Source organism: Mytilus edulis, chromosome 5 (genome assembly GCF_963676685.1).
Source record: "Mytilus edulis chromosome 5, xbMytEdul2.2, whole genome shotgun sequence".
In the NCBI taxonomy this organism is placed as follows: Eukaryota; Metazoa; Mollusca; class Bivalvia; order Mytilida; family Mytilidae; genus Mytilus; species Mytilus edulis.
In genome coordinates, this window is record NC_092348.1 from 13,916,872 (window position 1) to 13,939,165 (window position 22,294).

The 22,294-nt window shown below is 31.0% G+C and overlaps 1 protein-coding gene across 1 annotated transcript; it reads right to left on the reverse strand.

Moving 5' to 3' along the window:
• Positions 1-693: 693 nt before the first annotated feature.
• Positions 694-22,037, reverse strand: LOC139523040 (ribosome assembly protein METTL17, mitochondrial-like). The gene is made up of 15 exons (XM_071316787.1): positions 21,920-22,037; positions 18,289-18,451; positions 16,776-16,907; positions 15,572-15,689; positions 14,357-14,438; positions 13,703-13,776; positions 12,374-12,474; positions 11,509-11,579; positions 10,761-10,868; positions 9,389-9,457; positions 6,780-6,827; positions 5,959-6,051; positions 5,430-5,499; positions 3,059-3,179; positions 694-1,056 (listed from the first exon to the last, which is right to left on the reverse strand). Exons 1-15 carry the CDS (start codon positions 22,013-22,015, stop codon positions 735-737), a joined length of 1,668 nt encoding a protein of 555 aa, XP_071172888.1. The 5' UTR covers positions 22,016-22,037; the 3' UTR covers positions 694-734.
• Between the last annotated feature and the right edge of the window lie 257 nt (positions 22,038-22,294).

Here is a 22,294-nt window from a genome sequence, read left to right on the forward strand (position 1 = left end):
AGATTACTTTTTCCATAAATTAGCAAACCCCGAGTATCCTTTTGTGATGCGGCTCCTCATGGTAAATAATCCCATTTTTAACACAAAAAGTTCTTTGAAAATTTAATACTTTGAACACATTTAATAGCTCCATAGATTTTACACATTTATTCTGTGTTCCCCTACTTTCTAAATTAACTCAAATGGTTAAGCTCAGTCACTTGTTTATCATAGAAAAGTGTCAAATATCACTACACAGAGAATTTTTGTTTACACGTGACTTTTGAGTTCCTCATTTCAAGGCGCATTAGGGATCTTGTCCCAGATAAGCTCACTTGGCCCATTGGGCCAGGTGAGCTAAAAATGTGACCAACATTTCAGAAATAGCAATTATGTACAAGATTAAGACCTTATCTTAAGTGTTCTGTAGCTGATGACCATTAAATAGAAAAATCCACCAAACAGTAAAGCAACCTCACTTAAAATTAATATCAAATTACAGCAAGCTTTGATTTAAAGTTTTGAGAAAGATGTAACAAATTTTGAGGGAAGGATTCAAATACAGATGTAGAAAAAGACCAGACAAACATAAACCAGAACATTATCCTTCTTTCAAGGTGGGTAATATTCAGATGGAGATCAGAACTGCAATGAAAATATAGGTCTCTTGATATGTATTGTTACTTTATCTCTTGGAAACATGTTATGAAAATAAACAATCAAGTATTTATTAACATCCATTATGTGTATTTTAATCAAGTTAAAATTGTGCCTGGTTTTGCAGAAAAATTTCGAGTATCACTATGTTCCTCTAACTCAGAATCACTTTCATGTCCTTCTACATCTCCAACTGATTCAGTCACTTTACTGGAGCTGGTGATTTCTTTTGGTGATACAGTTTCTGGGTTATTTCCCTTTGGTTGTGAATCTTGTAAGTTTCCTAATTCATTTTCATCCCCTTCTGACAATAATTGTTTGTATTTCATCAATCTTTGATGCTTTTTAGTTGATTCATTTGTATATATCACAGGGAGACAATCTCCTAACTTTGAATTCTTGACACAGGCATATAATTCCCTGAAAGTAGCAATTAAAATGTATATTTTTTAGACTTTTCAACATATTAAAGGCTTTTTTCATGAATAATTAATAAAAAAAGATCACAGTAAATCTTATGCTTCAATGAATAATTTCTCAACAGACATAAGCAATTTTAGGAATACTAAGTGTTATGACGAAATGTCTAAAATATAATAATATTAATATCCTTCTTATTTTTATTATTTTGTTTATGGTGACTTGAATAACACCAGTATCACTCAGATTACAATTCTACCTTGACAGGTAAGTTTGTATTTAGCCTATAAAATACTTATTTAGCCTAGAGAATTGAAAGGTCAGTTTATCCCATTCATACAATAGAAGTTTACCTATGAGGGTCTGAATGGGGTTTACAGAATAGAGAATAAATGTAATAGCAACAAAAAATAGAGAATAGAGAAAATGAACAACAAAATAAAGAATAGAGAATAATGCGGTTCAAAAGAATAAAGAATAAATGTGCAACTAAAAAGGAAACTTAGGTAACTGTAATGCAATACACATGTACTGATAATATAATGATCAATGTGCATAATTGATAAATAATCTTGTAACAGAAAGACTATATAGTAAAATCATTTTCATGAGAATTTGCTTAACAGAATGAGAGTTATTTTTAAGGCTATTAAAAGAAAAATGCCCTAAAAATTTAAAGAATACAGATATTAAAAAACCCATGCAGGTCCTCATGTCGTTTACATTGTCAAAATATAGGACACATCTAGTCAAACTGGTTTTAAACTAGACATCTTGTCAAACTGGTTTTGTATAACTGACTGTTTCTTGCCCTAGATGTCTATTTCACAGTGACCTTATGTGTTTGTGCTAAGAGTACATTGTACTGTCAAATTCATTGATTTTCTGTTAGGACATGACCTACATTATAAACATGCAAAATAGTTGCTTGAGATTTTAACTGATATTAGTATAATAAATTAAAATTTGGAATATTATATCCTGGTTGATGATGGGTTTTTTTGGGACCAAGATGTTTTCTTCATTCTTGTTCACATTATGATTATTTTAACCTTCAACATTGTTCAATGCACATTTAAAGATAGAAAAAATTTCAGCTCTCATTTAAAATATTTTGCAACTTAATAATAATCTGTCAGATTTGGTGTAAACAAAAAACAAGACCCTGCAAGCATAGTCTATTTCTATAACAGTCAAGCAGATAGTTTTTTTTTTATATCTGAAAAAAAACTACCATGTAAAGAAATATGCAATTAAAAGGCCTAAAATAACCCCTAAAATTCAACATTAACAGATTTTTAACAATTAAATCAAGATGCACAAAGTTTTAAGTATTAGTCAGAATACAGGGTTCTTTTGTACTTTAACAATATCACAATAACAATAAAGTGACCTTAATTTTGGACAAGGTAAATGGCATGAAGCCAAATTTATCAACCTCTATTGTATGAATGGGAAACTGACCTTTCAATTCTCAAGGCTAAATAAGTATTTTATAGGCTAAATACAAACTTACCTGTCCAGGTAGAATTGTAATCTGAGTGATACTGGTGTTATTCAAGTCACCATAAATGTTTTTGCAATTTGGTTCAGGTAGGTAATATAAAAATAAACCCCTTTTAATATTTCCTACAAAGGCATTCAAATGGCATTGGCTGAAAATTGATCTATGTGAAAGAAATGATAGTATTCCAATAACTTAATCATTTTTTTTTGCTTTGAACCCACAACCTCTTGCACTCAATGTAAAATTGAGAATGGAAATGGGGAATGTGTCAAAGAGACAACAACCCTACCATAGAGCAGACAACATAGTGCACACAAGACAATTGATGTCGTAACTGCATTTTGGATATTTCTGTTATCAGGTTGCTGTCTTATCAATTTTCACCTTAACATATACTAACCACATCTTTCTCCCTTAGACAATATGAAAAGTGTTCAAAGTTCTGATTTAAAAAAAAATCTAGTCTAAAAGTTTCTAACAGGTTTCTATACATACTTTGAGTGTTGTTTCTTTGTAACTATTATATGATCCAACTGTCCTGTTGGACAACAAATTCTGCAGTGTATATGTTTATTGGCAAAGGTAGAGTTAGCAACAAGACGAGGCCATCGTACACCTGAAAATAAAGGAAGGATGTCAATATAATATCCAAACAAGTACTTTTTATTGTAAATTACAATAAATCATTTTTTTAATCTGCATCTTAAATATCTAACCCTTCTGGAGCATCTGAGACCCCTCCCCCTTTTTTCTTGTGGGGTTTAGTGTTGCTCAGTCTTTAGTTATCCATGATTTGTGTAGAAAGTGGGTGTGTCAGTTTATTTTTGATGTATGTGCTTGAATGTCCCTCTGGTATCTTTTGCCCCTCTTTTATACAACTTCATATATATTTGTTGTTTCTATGAACATTCTTTTTCTGTATAAAGAATTTTCTTAAGAAAGAATGTATAATATTTTTCAATTTTAACAATTAGGTTTAAAACATTTTTCACAATATATTAAACAAACAACTGCCAGCAATGCCATTTTACTACAAATTTTCATTCACATTTTTCATGAGACATTTCTTAACTGATTATTGACTGATTAGATCTAGATGTGTTCTTTGACATATTGTTTGTTTTTCCATATATTATTGTTTTGTGAACATTTATACCATTTTAATAAATCAATATTTGTTTTTATTTATTTCAGGCTTCTTTTACTGATCCTTACTAGGAAATTAATTTTTATTTGAACAATTGAAAGTGACTTCACTAGATATAATAATTAGGATGCATATGGAAGCCATCCCTGTGAATAACTTGTGGTAAAAACTTTCTATCTTTACCATAGGAGATACAGACAGACTGATCCAAGGGTCCGGAAACGGTCATATATGCCAGTCTTGTCCTAAACTAAAAGTATAATGTCCTAAACTTTTAATTGGGATTTAGGTCAAATTTTATTTTTCAACAGTAATAAGTTAGGTCATTTCGTTGTCTTTCGTTGAGATCGAGTTTCAAAATCGCCATTTTGAACATATTTTTTTTTTGTTATCAATTTCCTGTAACTGCCACTGCAGTTAAGTGTTATAATCCTGAGGGCCCTCCTAATAACTATATTAATGCCTTGGGGAGCTATTGGTTAATGGTCTCTTATCTCTTTACCTGTGTTTTTAACTCACACCTGTCAATTAATCACAAGCTCCGAACTAATATTATACAGAAATAAAAATTCCATACCAACTGGCTTCATTATTTAATTACTTAACAGCTAAGACATTTGTCAATTATGATTTAATATTAAATTAAAACTTGATTTAATTTACGTAGAATAAATATTTTTTCATTACTAACACACGTGCTTTGTTTACTGTGTAATACGCATTCTTGAAATTTTCTTCCACAGATTTAGTGTCACAGATTTAGACACTAAATCGTAAATTTAAATTAATTTCATGCTAAAAAAGCAACTGCAACTATTTTCATTAATATTCTTGCACTATTAAAGGTAAAATATTAAAAAGCCGATGATTTCCTGTGTATTTGATAAACAAAACTAATCCCGGAAATGAGTCCGGAATTGTTCGTTTTAGTATTGTCGCATTACATCCGGTTTGAATTTCGACTTCAGAATCGAAAGAAACGTAAGTGATGACTGAAAAAATTATCGTTTTGAGTCTTTAAAATCATTTTATTTTTAAACTGTTGCCTTCCCTTAATTGCTCTTGATCGGTTTTAGGAAAATGGAAGGATAAATCATAAAGTAAATGTGATGCAACAGTGAAACAAGTTTGTTGATGCTACGAGTATGAGCATACTCATCATGAGTCTTATGCAGTAATGAGATTTTGACAATCATTTTTTGAAAAGGGGCACCAACCTTTAAGTTATATGAAAATGACCGAAATTAGGTGAAAAAATTTCCGGATCCTTGGACTGATCACAATGTGGCGGGGCTCTAACAATTTATCCATCTAAATTTCTAGCTTGGGTTTAATGTTTCACATTGTAAATTTTTCAGTGGACGTTGATTTCATTCAATACTATTTATTTGAGAATTATGGGGGTTCAACTACTATTTTTCTGAATTAAATACAACCTGCCATTAGAGAAAACTGAATTATCATGTACATAAATTAAATTATACTAAAATTTTAATACCTACATAAAGGTAACATTTCATGAAATGAAAACTAATTTTAATCAGCTATAGTTAGAGTAGGAGATAAGGTGTCTGCGCAATGCTAGGCAATGTTGTAGAAATAAGTAGTATAGGTACAGGTTCAAGCCCTGTATGGGGAGGAAGTGAATAATCAGATCTCTTTAATTTAATTTTCTAGGCACTATATATATGTATATATTACTCTAGATAGAATACTTGCTTTCTACGTGTTCTTTGGTCTTTTTTAATATCACAAAGGTATATCTTTCACTAGTTTTATCTACCTTTTTCTGAAGAAAAAAGAATCAATAAACAACATTAGATGTAAATAATATGTACAAATTATCATTCCACTGAGACAGACTTTTCGTTACATGATACCTTAAGCTTTTTCTAAGAATGTTTTAGTTCACCAAAACTATAAATTTTAATATCGACAAATGCTGCAGATTTGGAGAACAACAGACTATTTCAGTGGACTATTGCTTATTTTTCGGTTTTTTATTATCTTTTAATGTGATATATATATAACATGTGTATTTGGCAACATGAATGAACCGAGGCATCAATAAAAATATCATCCAGATAGATCTAAATTTAGAATTAGTTATTAATAATTCTATGAAATTACATTTGTAACTTTTATCGTAAAGGAACAATTGAGTAGTTGATAATAACGAATGCATACAATCATTATTTACTTGTTTGTTTGACATTTTCTGAATTTTTTACCACATAAGTAAACTTACCGCAACTTGCTCTAGAGGTTTAAAATCTGCAACAAAGTAGCAGGGTACTTTGTGTGCTAGTTTGAATTTGGGACATGGCATATCATGTGGACACTAAAACATAAATTTTGTATCAATTAAACACTCTTCTCTACAATAATTGCTAACAGTTATTTACAAACTGATTGTTTATTTTTAAAGACAGTTTATTCCTTCACCTATATGATCATAAATTTCAAATGCACATAACTTATTTTCTTTCTTCAATAAATTTTTACTTATATTATGCATTTTCGTTACGTTTTACAATCAATATGACAAAACTTATTTACAAACAAATATTTGTTTATTTTCAAAAGCTTAAATTTAAATTCAATGATAAAAATTATTCAATGTACCTTCTAGAAATTATATATTTCATAGAAAGCCCCTTGGTTCACAGTTAATTAAAAAAAAAGTCATATCATCATTTATACTGTAACTAGTTGTGTTTATTTCCTAAATATAGCAACACGGCTATGATTTTCTACACAGTCAGGGGTTCATTAAGGGATACAAATAAGTTTGACATTTGTGTTACGAGTTAAAAAGCTGGCAATGTATTAATTTAAGTTGCAGTATAAAAACAATATTATGTCAATGTTATAAAAATATATGAACTTTTTTGTACTCAACACTAAACTGGGGAAGGTCTCAGTACCTGGCCCTTCCCCAGTTTCTTAGACTCATACAAAAAAGTTTATATTTTTCTGATATTGACGTAACATTGTATATTTATTTTTTATCTCAACTTAATGATTTAAATATTGAGGTTTTATATGCAGTCAGTACTAAAAACTTACAGGTGCAAACACAGAGGCTTTTTTATCTGTTTCTTCTTCAGTGGGAATCTATATTTTAAAATAACATTAAGGTCAAAGGTTAAACAATCATTACATAATCTCTAAACAAAATTTGTTAATTTGTTGTCAGGATTTTTCTACATAGAATCATAATTGATACCCTTGAGCGCACTTAAAATGTAGAATCTATTTCATATTTGAATCAGAGAACATGTTTGCTTATACATACATACATGTATATTAAAAATTTATATATTTGTTTTTCTACACTTCAAAGAATGACAACCAATAGCAAAAAAACACATTCTTGAAAATGTTTATAGATGGTACGACTGTTACATATATTAAAGTGTATAATGTAAGTTCGACATTTAAATAAACTCATCATAGATACCAGGACTAAATTTTGTATATACACCAGATGCCCGTTTCGTCTACAAAAGACTCATCAGTGAGGCTCGAATCCAAAAAAGTTAAAAAGGCCAAATAAAGTACGAAGTTGAAGAGCATTGACGACCAAAAATCCTAAAAGTTTTGCAAAATTCAGCTAAGGTAATCTATGCCTGAGGTAGAAATGCTATTATCAAAGGAAATCTCCAACAATAAACATTAATAAGTGATAAAAAATTATTTTAATTCATGTACACAATATGGTACAATACTTTTAGCAAAAATTAAAATATGTTTTTCATTTCTACGTACATTGGGTCAAATTTGTTTTGTTACTGTTCAATAATAACCATCACATTATTTTCTAGAATAAATGTATATTCTAATGCAATCTTAATGTGACAATTTTTTTCATTAGCTAAAAGTTACAGTCAAATCCACAGTTGACCAGACGTAACTAGGGAAGGACCCGCCATTTTGAACTGATTGGATCATCAAATATTCGATTACTGTAATATTATCAAAAATAAAACACCACCTATCTGGAATTCGTCGTTTTAATGTGATTTTATCCAAATTTGAATCGTAGAGGTAACGTAATAACCTCCAGTTTGCAAGTTTTCATTTATATAGCACCACGTTTAGCAATGACGTTTTTGCTCGAAGATCATTAACGAAGTTTTGCAGATTTTTTTTTGTATGTCAAATTTATTATTTTTTTCAAGCTTTAACTTATTATTTCTTCGTGTAATGCATTAGAATCGGAATAACAGTACTGTACAGAGTTGCCATCGTCAATTTTGATTGCGACTGCATTTGCAACCGTCAAATCGACAATTGACGGTGGCAACTCTTCAACTACAGTACTGTTATTCCTTAATTAGCCTCAGAACATGCAGCTTAAGTACTCTGGTTTCTGCTGAGGAATCCATTGTTAATAGTTTACTTATAAACTAGATATCTAAATACTGCTTATAAATATGAAAGACAAGAGTGCACACACTGAAGTGTCTTGCCTTCTTTACTAATCATTGATATTATGTTGATAGTCCTATAAGTATAAAGCTTTATTACAACTGTCTCATAAACTTAACATTAACCAAGATAGCTAAACAAAGACCAATGAACCATGAAAATGAGGTCAAGGTCAGATGAACCATGCCAGGCAGACATGTACAGCTAACAAAGCTGCCATACAACAAATATAGTTTGCTAGAACTACTACTTATAGTTTAAGAAAAATAGACCAAAACACAAAAACTTAACACTGTGCAATGAACCGTGCAATTGATGTCATGGTCATATAAAACCTGCAGGACTGACATATAGATCATAATATATTTCCATACACCAAACATAGTTGACCTTTGGCATATAATATTAGATAAAAAGACCAAAACTTAAAAACTTAACTTTGACCACTGAACCATGAAAATGAGGTCAAGGTCAGATGACATCTGCCCGCTAGACATGAACACCTTACAATCATTCCATACAACAAATATAGTAGACCTATTTCATAAAGTGTGAGAAAAACAGACCAAAACACAAAAACTTAACTATAACCACTGAACCATGAAAATGAGGTCAAGGTCAGATGACACCTGCCAGTTGGACATGTACACCTTCCAGTCCTTCCATACACCAAATATACTAGCCCTATTGCTTATAGTATCTGAGATATGGACTTGACCACCAAAACTTAACCTTGTTAATTGATCCATGAAATGAGGTCGAGGTCAAGTGAAAACTGTCTGACGGGCATGAGGACCTTGCAAGGTACGCACATACCAAATATAGTTATCCTATTACTTATAATAAGAGAGAATTCAACATTACAAAAATTCTGAACTTTTTTTTCAAGTGGTCACTGAACCATGAAAATGAGGTCAAGGACATGGGACATGTGACTGACGGAAACTTCGTAACATGAGGCATCTATATACAAAGTATGAAGCATCCAGGTCTTTCACCTTCTAAAATATAAACCTTTTAAGAAGTTAGCTAACGCCGCCGCCGCCGGATCACTATCTCTATGTCGAGCTTTCTGCAACAAAAGTTGCAGGCTCGACAAAAACTGTAAAAGATGCATTGGTCAGGATACATATGTGACAGGCTTCTCAATTCAGATTATGCTAATTTTAAATGAGAGATTCAAAATATTTGATCTATAAACAAGTTATTTGCCACTTTAAACTACGAAAGTGTATATATCTTACATTTAAGATAAATTCTTTAGCTTCCTGTATTAATCTGTGTCCTACAAATGTACCAATTTCTACTAGCACCTGAAAAAATAACAATGTATGTTAAAAACACAACTTATTCCTAATATTTTCCTTACATTATATTCTAATACAAGGCATGGTAAATTAGTAAAATATCACGGATTTATTCGTGGATCAGCCCAAAAAAAGCTATGTGTCAATAATGTTCAGGTTCGTTCTGTTCATAAAACTCATAAGACATTTCATATTATCTTACCTCCTATCAATGTCTAGGAAAGTAGGAATATGACTAGTCAAAAGCAACTGCATGGAGACCTAATGTGAAACCCCTACTAACCTAATATGGAATATACACAGTCTCCACAGAGTTGTTTTTGACAATGTATATTCCATATGAGGTTAGTAGGGGTTCAATATTAGGTTAGGAGTCTGGGCTTATTTCAATACACTATTAGTAGTGGTGCTTCGTCCCTTTATAAAAACAACACAGTGTTTAGGAAAAATCTTTAAAGGTTTCAACAGACTATGCAGTCATAATGATGAACTGTTGAAATAAATAAATAAAACACAATTAAAGATAACAAGTTGTTATTGTTGGCATTTGTTTTAGTCCAATGGAAGTAGGTTCTTAATACTAACAGTATTGAAGGGTTGATCACTTCTCTAGCCCACTAGTCTAAATATTACAATTTAAGATAGTTGGTAAGATAAAGGAGTAGGTCCAGTTTTTGGCCCCAAAATATAGCAGGTTTACAAAATTGTTAAAATGTAAACTGTTAGCAATTTTCTTTTATTAGAAAACTAAAATCCACCAATTTATAAATCTACGAACATGTAAATATTGCTCAAACCACGAAAATTGATACCCACGAATTAAAGTACTTTCACAGTAACACAGTAGTTTTTCAGACCTTTAAATTTGACAGATGAAAATAAATGAATATGTGGAAATGAGAATTGGACTGTTTTAGTAGCATTGCAAGAGTTGAATAATGGTACCAGAGTATTACTATGTGTTCAAGCCACCAATCAATAGATCAATAGCCTCTGGCCTTTATTATATATATAATTAGTCTTGTATGATTTTTTTAATTTAAAAAAAAAAAAAAAGTTATATATATATTTTTGAGTTTAGTAGTATTATGTCCATTATCACTGAACTAGTATACATTTTTGTTTAGGGGCCAGCTGAAGCCTGATGCCTCTGGGTGCTGGGTTTTCTGAATGCATTGAAGACCCATTGGTGGCCTTCGGCTGTTGTCTGCTCTTTGGTCAGGTTGTTGTCTCTTTGACATATTCCCCATTTCCATTTAAATTTTATGTTTCTATTAAAAGAGTTAATATATCAGTGATAATTTAATACCAGATAGTCTTCTGTCATATCCCATAGAGACTGCACCATTTTCTGTCTAGCTTCTTTATTTTCACATTCTATTAATGTATAGGCACTCACAACCGTGGAGAAGGAATTCTGAAAAAAAATATATAAAATATTTGGTGATTCGTCAAAAAAAAATTAAGACAACACATCATCTTCAAACAATTTTAGAAATAAATTTATATGAATATGAAAGACCAGGCCACTTGACTCCCCCTAAATCCGCCTCTGATAAATATTGTGGACGGCAAGGGTGGAATCTTTCTTTTTAAACAATACTTTTTTCTTCATGATGAACAATACTCACCCAAACAGTAAGAATAGAACTTTTATGCTATGCTATTTCTTTTCATAGACTATACTTAAAGTTACTATACAACATTTGCTTAAACCAAAGAGGAAGGTCAAGGTTGGAACCTTATTCTGATCATTACTTACCATGGGTGGTGATGGTGGGAACTTCTTAAAGAATGTACTCCATTTACCTACACCGATGTGGAGGGTCCAGGTTGGAAGCTCATTCTGATCATTACTTACCATGGATGGTGATGGTTGGAACTTCTTAAAGAATGTACTCCATTTACCTACACCGATGTGGAGGGTCCAGGTTGGAAGCTCATTCTGATCATTACTTACCATGGATGGTGATGGTTGGAACTTCTTAAAGAATACTCTATTTACCTACACCAATGTGGAGGGTCAAGGTTAGAACCTCATTCTGATCATTACTTACTGTAGATGGTGATGGTTGGAACTTCTTAAAGAATACTCCATTTACATGCATATCTTTCTCTTCATGTCCATCTATAATAAAGAAAATAGTCAAGTTACATTATCAATTCATTTTTGTTCATTGTCAAAATTACTGCTTTATACCAAACTAGTTACATATAACATATAAATTTAAAGAGATGAGATAGGATTACCAATGAGACAATTATCAATAGAAGATCAAAGATCATGAATGTAAAGAACTATAGGTTGTTGTATTGTCTTTAAAAATAACTAAAACTCATACAGTACTGCAGTTGAAAAGCTGCTTCCTTCAATTGGCAATTTGATAATTGCAAATGTTCTTTAACTGGCGATTCATAATGGATCATAAGATATATTTTTTATTGTATTTAATAAATTAATAAATATTCTTACTCTTATTCTAATGGAGACACTAAAACAAATATCTGTAAATGTAAGATAACAACTGACTGCAGCAACTTTTCATTTACAGTACTCTTAGACCTCGTTTACACTTGTACAAAATTGAATCGATCTTAAAAAGATCAGTTCACTTTTACATTTAACAAATAAGATTTTTAAAACCTTTTGAAATATTGGGCCCTCAATGCCATTCAACTTGTACTTTAATTGGACTTTTTAACTATTTGAAGAAGAGTGTCACTGAGGAATCTTTAATTGTAGACCAAATATGTGTCTGGCTTACAAAATGATAAGCTTAAGTGTATTTTGGGTGGTGCTTTTCCTAATAATTTTCGAATGGTACATGATACAAACTGAATATTGGCAAAGTATTGACAATTTGGCAGATTTTATGTAAGAGCCAATTACCACTTTTACCTTTTACTTCAATCATACTTTACCTTGTAACAGTAATCTTGCAATAGTATTAATATCAACAGAAGGATCCACACAATAATACTGAGATATGTCTCTTTGCCAATCAGGATTATTCTGAGCTGCCCTACAATTTACATATAAGAGTAACTGCAGAATATACATTATTCAGAAACAAGGAATATACATGTACACTGGGATATATCTTTGACATCTCTTTCTAGCTAGTTTCTGCCTACTAGGTTGCACTTTGTAAATACAGCTGTTTCTCACACCACACCTCTTTTGGGGAGATTTAGAATATTCATAGATTATTAATTTTGTTTACATACTGGTTTCCAGTTCTGATCTGTAGGTTGCATCTCATAGCGACATAACTTAGGAATGTTACCAGGAAATATACATGTGAATATTGTTTATATTGAAATCTGTGGTAACCCTACAGTCGAGGCTGGGGTAGTTAAGAAATTTATTGTTAGTTTAAACTCTTAGAACTCCGGGGCATATAAACCTTGAAAATATGCTGCACAGCCCTATATTTTGACCTTTGAAAAAAATAGTAGTGCATATAAACTTTCCATTCTAGGATATTATTTTTTTCAAAACTTCATAGTAAACGTGTTACAGTTTTAGCCATAAAAGGAGTTCCTATGGGAAAATGCATTGTCAATATTTACAGAAATGCAACGTACTAGGATCATTTTAGCTCCTGTACAATTACAGGGTACCTCTGATATATTGATTGTTAATGTTCAATGACAATGCAATTGTAGGATAAAACTGTATGAGGGGATAGGAATAACTTCAATTAGAATTTCATAGATTGTGGTAATTTTATAAAGATAGCCCTATTAATAATGAGATACTCCATATCATAGACAGTCATACTCTATATGTAGTTAGTATTAGTATGTAAATTAAAATTCTTGACTAAATTATGGCAATAAAATAACAAAGTCAATGAAACTTTAAAGCATGTCAATTAACTACAAAATGAATTAAGCATTTCTTCAATGAATTTATAATTGTATTTACACTCAGAAGTGTAATTGATGCACACAAAAAAGAAGTTAACATGGTAAACATTTTTTCTGTGGATCCATTATTATTGGTTGGATACTAACTTTCTTGGATTTCATGGGGTATAGGTGAACCACAAAATTAAAGGTTCAACAAATGACAAATTTCGGCAAAACAACAGAATTATATATCCATGAACATGCAAGTTTTCCTTGATTCAAGAAAATTGGTACCCACGAAATAAGTGAATTTACTGTAATACTTAATTTAATTCTAATTTTATCACTTATTAATTGAAAGAGTGAACAGTGTATGTCTGGTACATTTGAACTTACCATATAACTGAGCCTAGCCCTGATCCATAGTTATATAAACTTTTTGGTATGTAAGTAGGATCTCTTGTCCAAATCTGAAATAAAAAAAAAAAATATTCTATTACAAGTCAGCTTTAGTTTTGAGTTAAAAAAATAATAACTTGGCTTTGTACTTTTACTCTATTTAGGCCCTAAGAAAAATTCTGAGTATTTAATGTCACCCAATGTACTCTATTTATCCTCTAACTAATATTTTCAACAATTTTTGGTTTCACAATAATCAAAGTCAAAACATCTCTCACTCAAGACTCAACATAAAAAAACAAAAAAAACTCCTTTACTACCCATATTGATTTTGTCATCAAGTTACAGTAAACGCAAGTATCTTTTTTGTAAATTAATGTGTTTTTTGTTTGTTTTTTTAATATGAAGAATTATTCAAATAAGTATGATCATTTAATTGTACTAAATTTCTAAATTTGTTTAATTTTTTTTTTAATAAAAATATATCTTTATCAATTTTTAAACATATTTGCTGATTTGAAAACATTTTTTGTTTAGGAATCACATTCCATTGCATGTTCTTCTTATGCATAAAAATAGCCCAGTTCATTTGAAACTCTCATTGTATATAAAAATTACAAAAGAAATCAAGTATTATATTAGTACACTTACTTCATTCAAGACTTGTAATAAAACAGCATAATTCTGTGCCATTCTAGCCACCATATATTTCATACCACTTTTGGCATCATACCTATACTCAAAATAAAACAAATTACAACAGTCAAAATAAGTTTATTGAAATTCATTATGGTTATTTGCAAACAAAATAATACGAACTTCAACCTTTAAATAAACATATAAATTTTGAACCAAAGGAAAGTACTGAAAAATTGGTCACATGCCCTAGAATATTATATTTTTTTGTGGTTGGTTCTGATTTCAGTTGTAAAAGTACTCACACACACAGATATGATTTAAAGTCCTTAGTCTGAAATCAAATGTCTACCTTGAACACCCAATGCTTATCAATCTACATTTTAAGTTTATTACAGTGAGTTGCTTATAGGTGTTACTGTAAAACTTTACCTATAGCTCAACCTGTTTTTAAAATTGACAATACAATAGGGACAGGTAGCATCAAGGTAGATTTAAATCTAACAATACCAACTGGTCAATTTAAATGTCCCTATTGTGTTGTCAATTTTAAAAACAGGTTGAGCTATAGGTAAAGTTTTACAGTAACACCTATAAGCAACTCACTGTAATGTATAACCAAAGATGATTTGTTCTCTAAGATCAATATAAAAACCAACATTTTTAACAGTATACACAAGGTTATAAGTAAATCTCTATGTAACAAGAGAATTGCTGGTGATTTACTTATTTAAAACCTTATCATATATTACCTAGAGAATACACAGAAAGATATTTTATAAAGAATCTTTAACAGTATTACCAATGTTGATAGTGACTAATAAATGGCCACAAAAAGTGATAAATACCTTATTACTATTTGGAAATCTGTTCTGCTTGACCCCAGAATATGCACTACTTGAATTATTGACTGTAACAATCATTTTTCCATTCTGGTGTCAGATATTTTCCATACACCTTATCGCTAATCCCGACTGTCCCAGCTGCTTGAACTTTTGACTTCATACAACAATCACTTTTTCATTGTGGAATCAGATATTTTGTTTTATAACGTCAAAATTTTACGAGAACCTGTGTGATATCCAGAAAGGGTAGACAAATAGTGATAAGGTGTATAATGACGTAAAAATTTGATGGGAACCTTTGTTGTGTCCAGTAATGATGGCCTAATATTAATAATGTGAATTAAGTATGCTACATGAAACAAGAATTCAGACTTTATGTACTTACTGTTTACTTTTCCAATGGGACAAATGTTTTAGTTTTAATTCCACTTCAACTCTTCTCTCTAGTTCATTCATATAGTCTGTTTCTTTGTCAGATGAAATGGAGCCATGTTTATTTTTATCTGTATCATAAACATGATAAAATATTGCTATTAAGATATTTATTGTATAACAGTATTTAATTTATAATCTACAACATAATGGAAGACATATCATTTCTTGTCTATTTATAGTATTATGTGAAGAAAGCTTAAAATAAAGTTGGTTTGCTTATTGTAAATTCAGAAATTATTGCCATGTGTTTATTACTGTGAAAAATGTGACATGGTTATATTGTAAATTCAGAAATTATTGCCATAAGTTTATTACTGTGAAAAATGCCACATGGTTATATTGTAAATTCAGAAATTATTGCCATAAGTTTATTACTGTGAAAAATGGGACATGGTTATATTGTAAATTCAGAAATTATTGCCATAAGTTTATTACAGTGAAAAATGGGACATGGTTATATTGTAAATTCAGAAATTATTGCCATAAGTTTATTACTGTGAAAAATGCCACATGGTTATATTGTAAATTCAGAAATTATTGCCATAAGTTTATTACTGTGAAAAATGGGACATGGTTATATTGTAAATTCAGAAATTATTGCCATAAGTTTATTACTGTGAAAAATGGGACATGGTTATATTGTAAATTCAGAAATTATTGCCTGCATTTATTATTGTAATTTTGTCACTTTTATGTGATACATGTATTGAGAAAAGTCCGGTTAAATTCATATAAAAAATTTCAAAAAATGCAAGTTTAAATTATTTTGATATTTTTTGCAATAATAAAAACACCGCAATAATTTCTGAATTTACAGTAATCACAATAATTCAAACTCACATTTTGAGAACTTTTATATTAACTTAACAGGGTTTTTCTCAATATCACAAAAATTTAAATCACATTTTTGTCTAAAATGACAAAATCACACACGCAATTATTTCTGAATTTGCAGTACTCTATATAACCGTATGCATGACATGTTTTCTGTGAAAATATCAATTGTTCTGATACTTCAGCTTATTAATCTTTAATACAAACTGAACAAATAAACAAAATCAAACTGATTAAAAAAGAGATACATCTTGGTGCTTATAATTTCAATTTCAGTTATAAAAATGCGATAAAATACATCTTTTTGTAATTGTTCTTACCTTTTTCTAAGATTTTTTGTCTAATAATATTCTTTCTTTCCATTACACCGGTTCTTTCCATTGGCATTTGTCGTGTTATTAAACTGGTATTTAACTTTCTTGAGTCACTAATAATACTTTGCGTTCCATACTCTGAAAATATGTTAAATTAGGGGTTTTATTCATGCACTCTTACACTTGAAACTTCATCAAATAGAACATACTGCTATATAACAATTAAGTGCAATTTCTTAAAACATACAATATATATATGAACCATCAAAATGATAAAAAACTAAAAATTGAAAATTGGAATTTTTCACCATGGGTTTATTTTCATTTATTTTACCACTACAATAAAATTGTGAAAATAACGTTAACCGTCTATGAAAATAAAGACTTTATAGAAACCAGTATCATGAACAAGAAAAAACTGCTAAAATTAAAATCTTAAACCTAGAAGTCCTAATCTGCTAACATGCTAATGGCAACCTCCAACATCAATTATTTTTTAATTTGCCCACTTAAAAGCAGTTATACATATATAAACAATACATGCTGGCAGTTACTGAGGACAAACATGTAATGTAGACATGGTAGAAGTACCTAATCTGAAAGCTGATCTAAATTAATGCATTATCTTTCTTCAAATGCAAACAACTATACAATCAATTAGTGTTTCATGCAGCTTTTGAAATAGGCAGGGTAACTTTTTTTTATCTCAGAGGGAACTCTTAGCGCATTGGCTTCTAGACTTAGACAACAGATTGAATCTTGATCATGTTGATAGTGCAACAATTTCATATAAATCAATAACTCCAGTTATATAAATAAACTTTATAAATATAAGATCAATGCAGCTGATTGTCTAAGGATCTGTTGTGATAATGGACTTTGCAAGACCAAGAGCATTTATAGCATTACTTTTAGATGCACAAAAGAAGTGCCAATTACCATGATAACCTTTTAGATCTCATATGTTTATAATACCAATCAAAGCTACCTTGGCCCATAACTGTACAAAATGTATTAGACTATTCAACGATTTGTATATCATGTATAAAGCAAGATTAACCCTACATATTCTTGTGATTCATTCATTATTTTCTCTCTATCTAATTCTGTGATTTTTTGTTTTTCTTTGAAGTTTGTTGATTTTTTGTACTAATCAAACTATCTCAACTATATATAATCAGTAACTTCAATCTTATAGATAACAACAGAATCAAAGCCGTTGTAAATTCACACTAAATCTTACTACTCAACCATGTCAACCAAACAAATAGTATAGATTAAAAAAATATAAACAAACAACTGATTGTTTACGAAATCAGTGTTAATGTTATTCCAATGCATTGTAAAATTATAACTCAAACGATCACCTGGTTCCCTGTTAACATGTTTAAATTGTCTACATTTTAAATTCGTTGAGAAACAAAATCATTGTTGTCCTTATTAGTTTTGTGTATTTGTTCTCTGTCCATGCTGTCCCTTCAAAACTATTCAAACATAATTACGAAATTCAATAATATACTTTTAACTAATAAATCCACAGCTTTCTCCAGTCTTATCGGTACAACAACAGTCTTTAATCTCATTATCCCCGGATTTTTCCGAGCTTTCATTTCACCATCTTTCATCCTGTTTAATATAGCGGGATCCATTGGAAGTTCGTTTTCTTTTACACTTCTTACATCCTGCAAAAAAATAAAAGAAGACAGTTTTTTTATTAGCACTTCAGCAATCGGTTGGTCGTTTCGGCACCAAATATAATTCTATTTTTTGTTTCATGTATTCACATAATTTTGGAGAAAACTTATTATCTCAGAGATTAATCAAAATGATACATTTCATACATATGTACATCATTAAATATTATGTACAATGTAAATGTTATTAAGCAATTAAAATACACAATAAAACATAATCAGTCATTGTCAGTTGGTTTGCTGTACTTAATACTCTCACTATTTTATTATTGATGTTAAACTAAATTCGTTCATCAAATTTTATATATATTATATATCTAAAAGGAATAACATAAATAATGATGGGCCTTTGGCACCAATTTGTAATGTTTAATAGCACTGTGTAGTTGTCATGAAATAGAAGTTCTTTTATAATTTTAGTTCCACTAGGACATTCTCATTATTGATTAATTATGTATTGGAACTTCTGTTTTGCTGACAAAAATATTTTGAAACCTCAGGTGAAAATATCTAAAATTAAACTAGATGTGTCAAAACGACACGAATGGCCTCGTTCCAAAAATTTGAAAAATCTGCAATTTCAACAACACATGCGGACACTAACAAGATGGTAGTCTCACATATACTAAATCTGCTCAAAATCTAAAGGCCTTAAAAAAAACCATATAGCTGAGATTTTCAACAGTTTCTCAGTCCAAAGCCCGTAATTTCGACAAAAACTAGTGAAGCGGAACGAAACTCAAACTTGATCTGTAACTCATCATGGTTAACTCACATACCAAAAATAAGTCCAATATCTAAAGCTGTTTAGAAAAAAACCTGTATAATGGTTTGTTGCGGAATGACGGAATTTCAATATTACGGAATTTCGGAATTACGGAATTACGGAATTTCAGAATTATGGAATTTCGGAATTACAGAATTTCGGACAAGGGTAAAACTAAATGTCCCTGACAACTTTGTTGCGGGGCCATAACAAAAAAGCCTTCAGTAGGTTACTAGCAACATAGTGTCAATGAATGTTAATCATGATCATGATGATTTACCACGTTTCGGTTTGACCAGTCATAAAATTAGTAATACACAGTTAGGAAAAAAACTATAAATTGACACTCATAATTTTTAACCACTATTCTTTTCCTTCTTTTCTGAAAAATAAGGCTTTATATATATGTGTATATTTATTGAAAGAGCAAGAGTGATAATGGTGAAAAATTCTCTTTTTGGTGTAAATATAGCAACAATCTGCATTTATTTGATACAAAATATTGCAAAAATAATTAAAAGGGTGTGAAAATGTCACAAAAGTCCCCATAATTGGGTCAAACAAAAGAATAGGTTTGTTTGCCCTACCTACTCAGAAAATAGCTGCAGACTCAAAATCTTTTATTGTCCTCATGTGATTTTTTTTTAATCAGATATGCATGAATATGATGAAGACTTCTAAACATCCAACATGTCCATGATGTCCAATACTTAAATTTCTCTTTGTCAAAAAAAGAAAAAGAAAATGCCTACCTACCTAACTGTCTCCATGTTTGGGTAGGGTTTGGGCAAACCAAAATATTTTTAAAATTTCAATACATTAGAATGATACCTTTCCTGAAACCATAGGCATTTATCTATCAAAAGGTAAAAAAAAATTCATATATATAACCATTTCCACCTCTTTCGAAAACAAATTTGCTCCCCTATTCAATATGGCCGAACTAACTGTGAAGTTACCTACATTGTATAAAATTGAGGAAATGGGGAATTTGTCAAAGAGAAAACAACCCGACCATAGCTCAGCAGACAACAGCCAAAGACAACCAATGGGTCTTCAAAGCAGCGAAAAATGTATGTTTGTTTATAAATGTCATAGATATAAGATTTTTTGTGTTTTAAAGCCACTTTTAGGCACATGTTTAGGAGCTGCGAAGGTACAGTAGAATCTGTGTACACTCCCTACATGCCCTATCTTGATTAACTTTATTACAACAATGTTTACAAGGACGGGTGCAAGAGAAGTCGGCCAGGAGACAACTAAGACTGTCTCCATTAAAGTCTACTGGGACAGTCTATGAAGACAACTCGGACCGTCAATAAGAAAACGTGGACCGTCAATTAGACAACTCGGACCGTCTATAATAACAACTCAGACTAAGTATAAAATAAGACTTTTGATGAAATAAATGATTTAAGGGTGAAAGCTATATGTCTGATGAAAGTTTTACAGTCAATTTATATAAATAACAATAACTCGGACTTTCTATGAAGCGATGCCTATATAGACAATTTAGCATGTTGAGTGTTGTAGATGATCCGAGTTGGTGTTGTTTTTTTTTTGCAAAGTCAGTAACATGGCGAAATGATGTTGCAATCTAAAATATATTGTTTAATAATTTATAATAATTTATGTATAGTTTAAATCCTCCTTTAACACTTTGGCTGTGTTGTTCTTATAGACGATCCGAGTTGTCTTATTGACAGTCTGAGTTGTCTTCTTATATGGTCTGAATTGTTTTTTTTAGATGGTCAGAGTGGATGTGGTCCGACCTGTCTTTGGGTCAGGAGTGTTGGGGTATGAATAATACAGATATTGAGATAACAAGTATAGAGGAAAACTTGTATGGGGACGAGGTCCCCAATTATGGTAGAAAAATTTTACAAATGAACTCAAAATCGTTAACTTTTTTTTCAGATCTACTTCCTGTTCCAGTTTTCCCCGCATTCGCGCAAAAAATCTACTTCCTTTTCCGGTCTTGTTTGCATGAGACTTTGAATAAAATATATATTTATCAGTCAACATGTTTGAATTAAAAAAAAAATTAATACAGACTTCGTCCCCATTCACAGGTAATGCCTGCCTCATATTAACTTTAAGAACGTCACAGCTAGACTACGTCACAGCTAAATCCCTAACAACCGAACCAAAATCGGAACGTTACGGTATTTCTGTTTCTTTTATCAATGTTTGAATTCAAAAAAATAATGCATACAGACTTCATCCCCATTCACAGGTTGTGCCTGCCTCATATTTAAATTCAGCTGGACATCATGACATGATTGAGGGTAGTAATGCCCTTTACCATCAGGCGTGAAACGGTCATTTTCGGCTACCGTTAGCGTCAAATTGGTTAAAATTTTACCATGATTCATCAAATTATCCTTATCGTGATTCGCGATTCGTTAGAGGTTTCAAATAATTATCATTACCGTCATTTTTAGGGAAAAAATTACTGTGATTGGTTAAAATTAGCTCGTCTAAAAGAAAGTGTCATGCGCCAAAAATTACCATTAACATCATTTGACAAGAATTTTTACCGTTATTCGTCATGAAGGTCCCCCATTACCTGACCCTCATGTCATGATTGTGTAACCGAATGTCAGACGAATCTCAGAGTTCAAGCTAAGGTGGCAAAAAAGATAAAAATTAACGTGGTTGGTGAAAAAAATTTGAAACGGATGATTTACCTCTGATGGGTGTATGATTTTGGTCGATTTTTTTCTATATTGTCGAGAAAACAGTTTCCAAGAAGAAACTCTTGCCCTGTGCATGGGGGCTGCCATTTTTCTAAGTTGAATGGAAAGAAAACCCTAGAAAAAACCGAAAGTCAAGTTTTGTCTAATATTTCATAAAAGAAAATTTAAATAGAAAGACAACGGTTCGTGGTCTAGTGGTTAAGACCGATGGCTACAGTGCTGAAGGTCCCGAGTTCGATTCTCACTCGGGGTGCTAAAAATCTCAGTACATTAGAAGGGTAATTTTCACCCTCTCACACACATCTCTGGTACCCAGACCGGAGTTTAAACTAGAATGGGTACGTTGGGGGCCTCGGTTGGTCAAAG

Excerpts from the sequence above, each read along its gene's own strand:
- LOC139523040 (XM_071316787.1), bottom strand. The coding sequence starts at position 22,015 with ATGGCAGCCCCCATGCACAGGGCAAGAGTTTCTTCTTGGAAACTGTTT. Across the intron at positions 6,052-6,779 it reads AAGCCTCTGTGTTTGCACCT|TGTCCACATGATATGCCATG; the intron begins GTAAGTTTTTAG and ends TTTATGTTTTAG. Across the intron at positions 1,057-3,058 it reads ACAAAGAAACAACACTCAAA|GGAATTATATGCCTGTGTCA; the intron begins GTATGTATAGAA and ends TGCTACTTTCAG.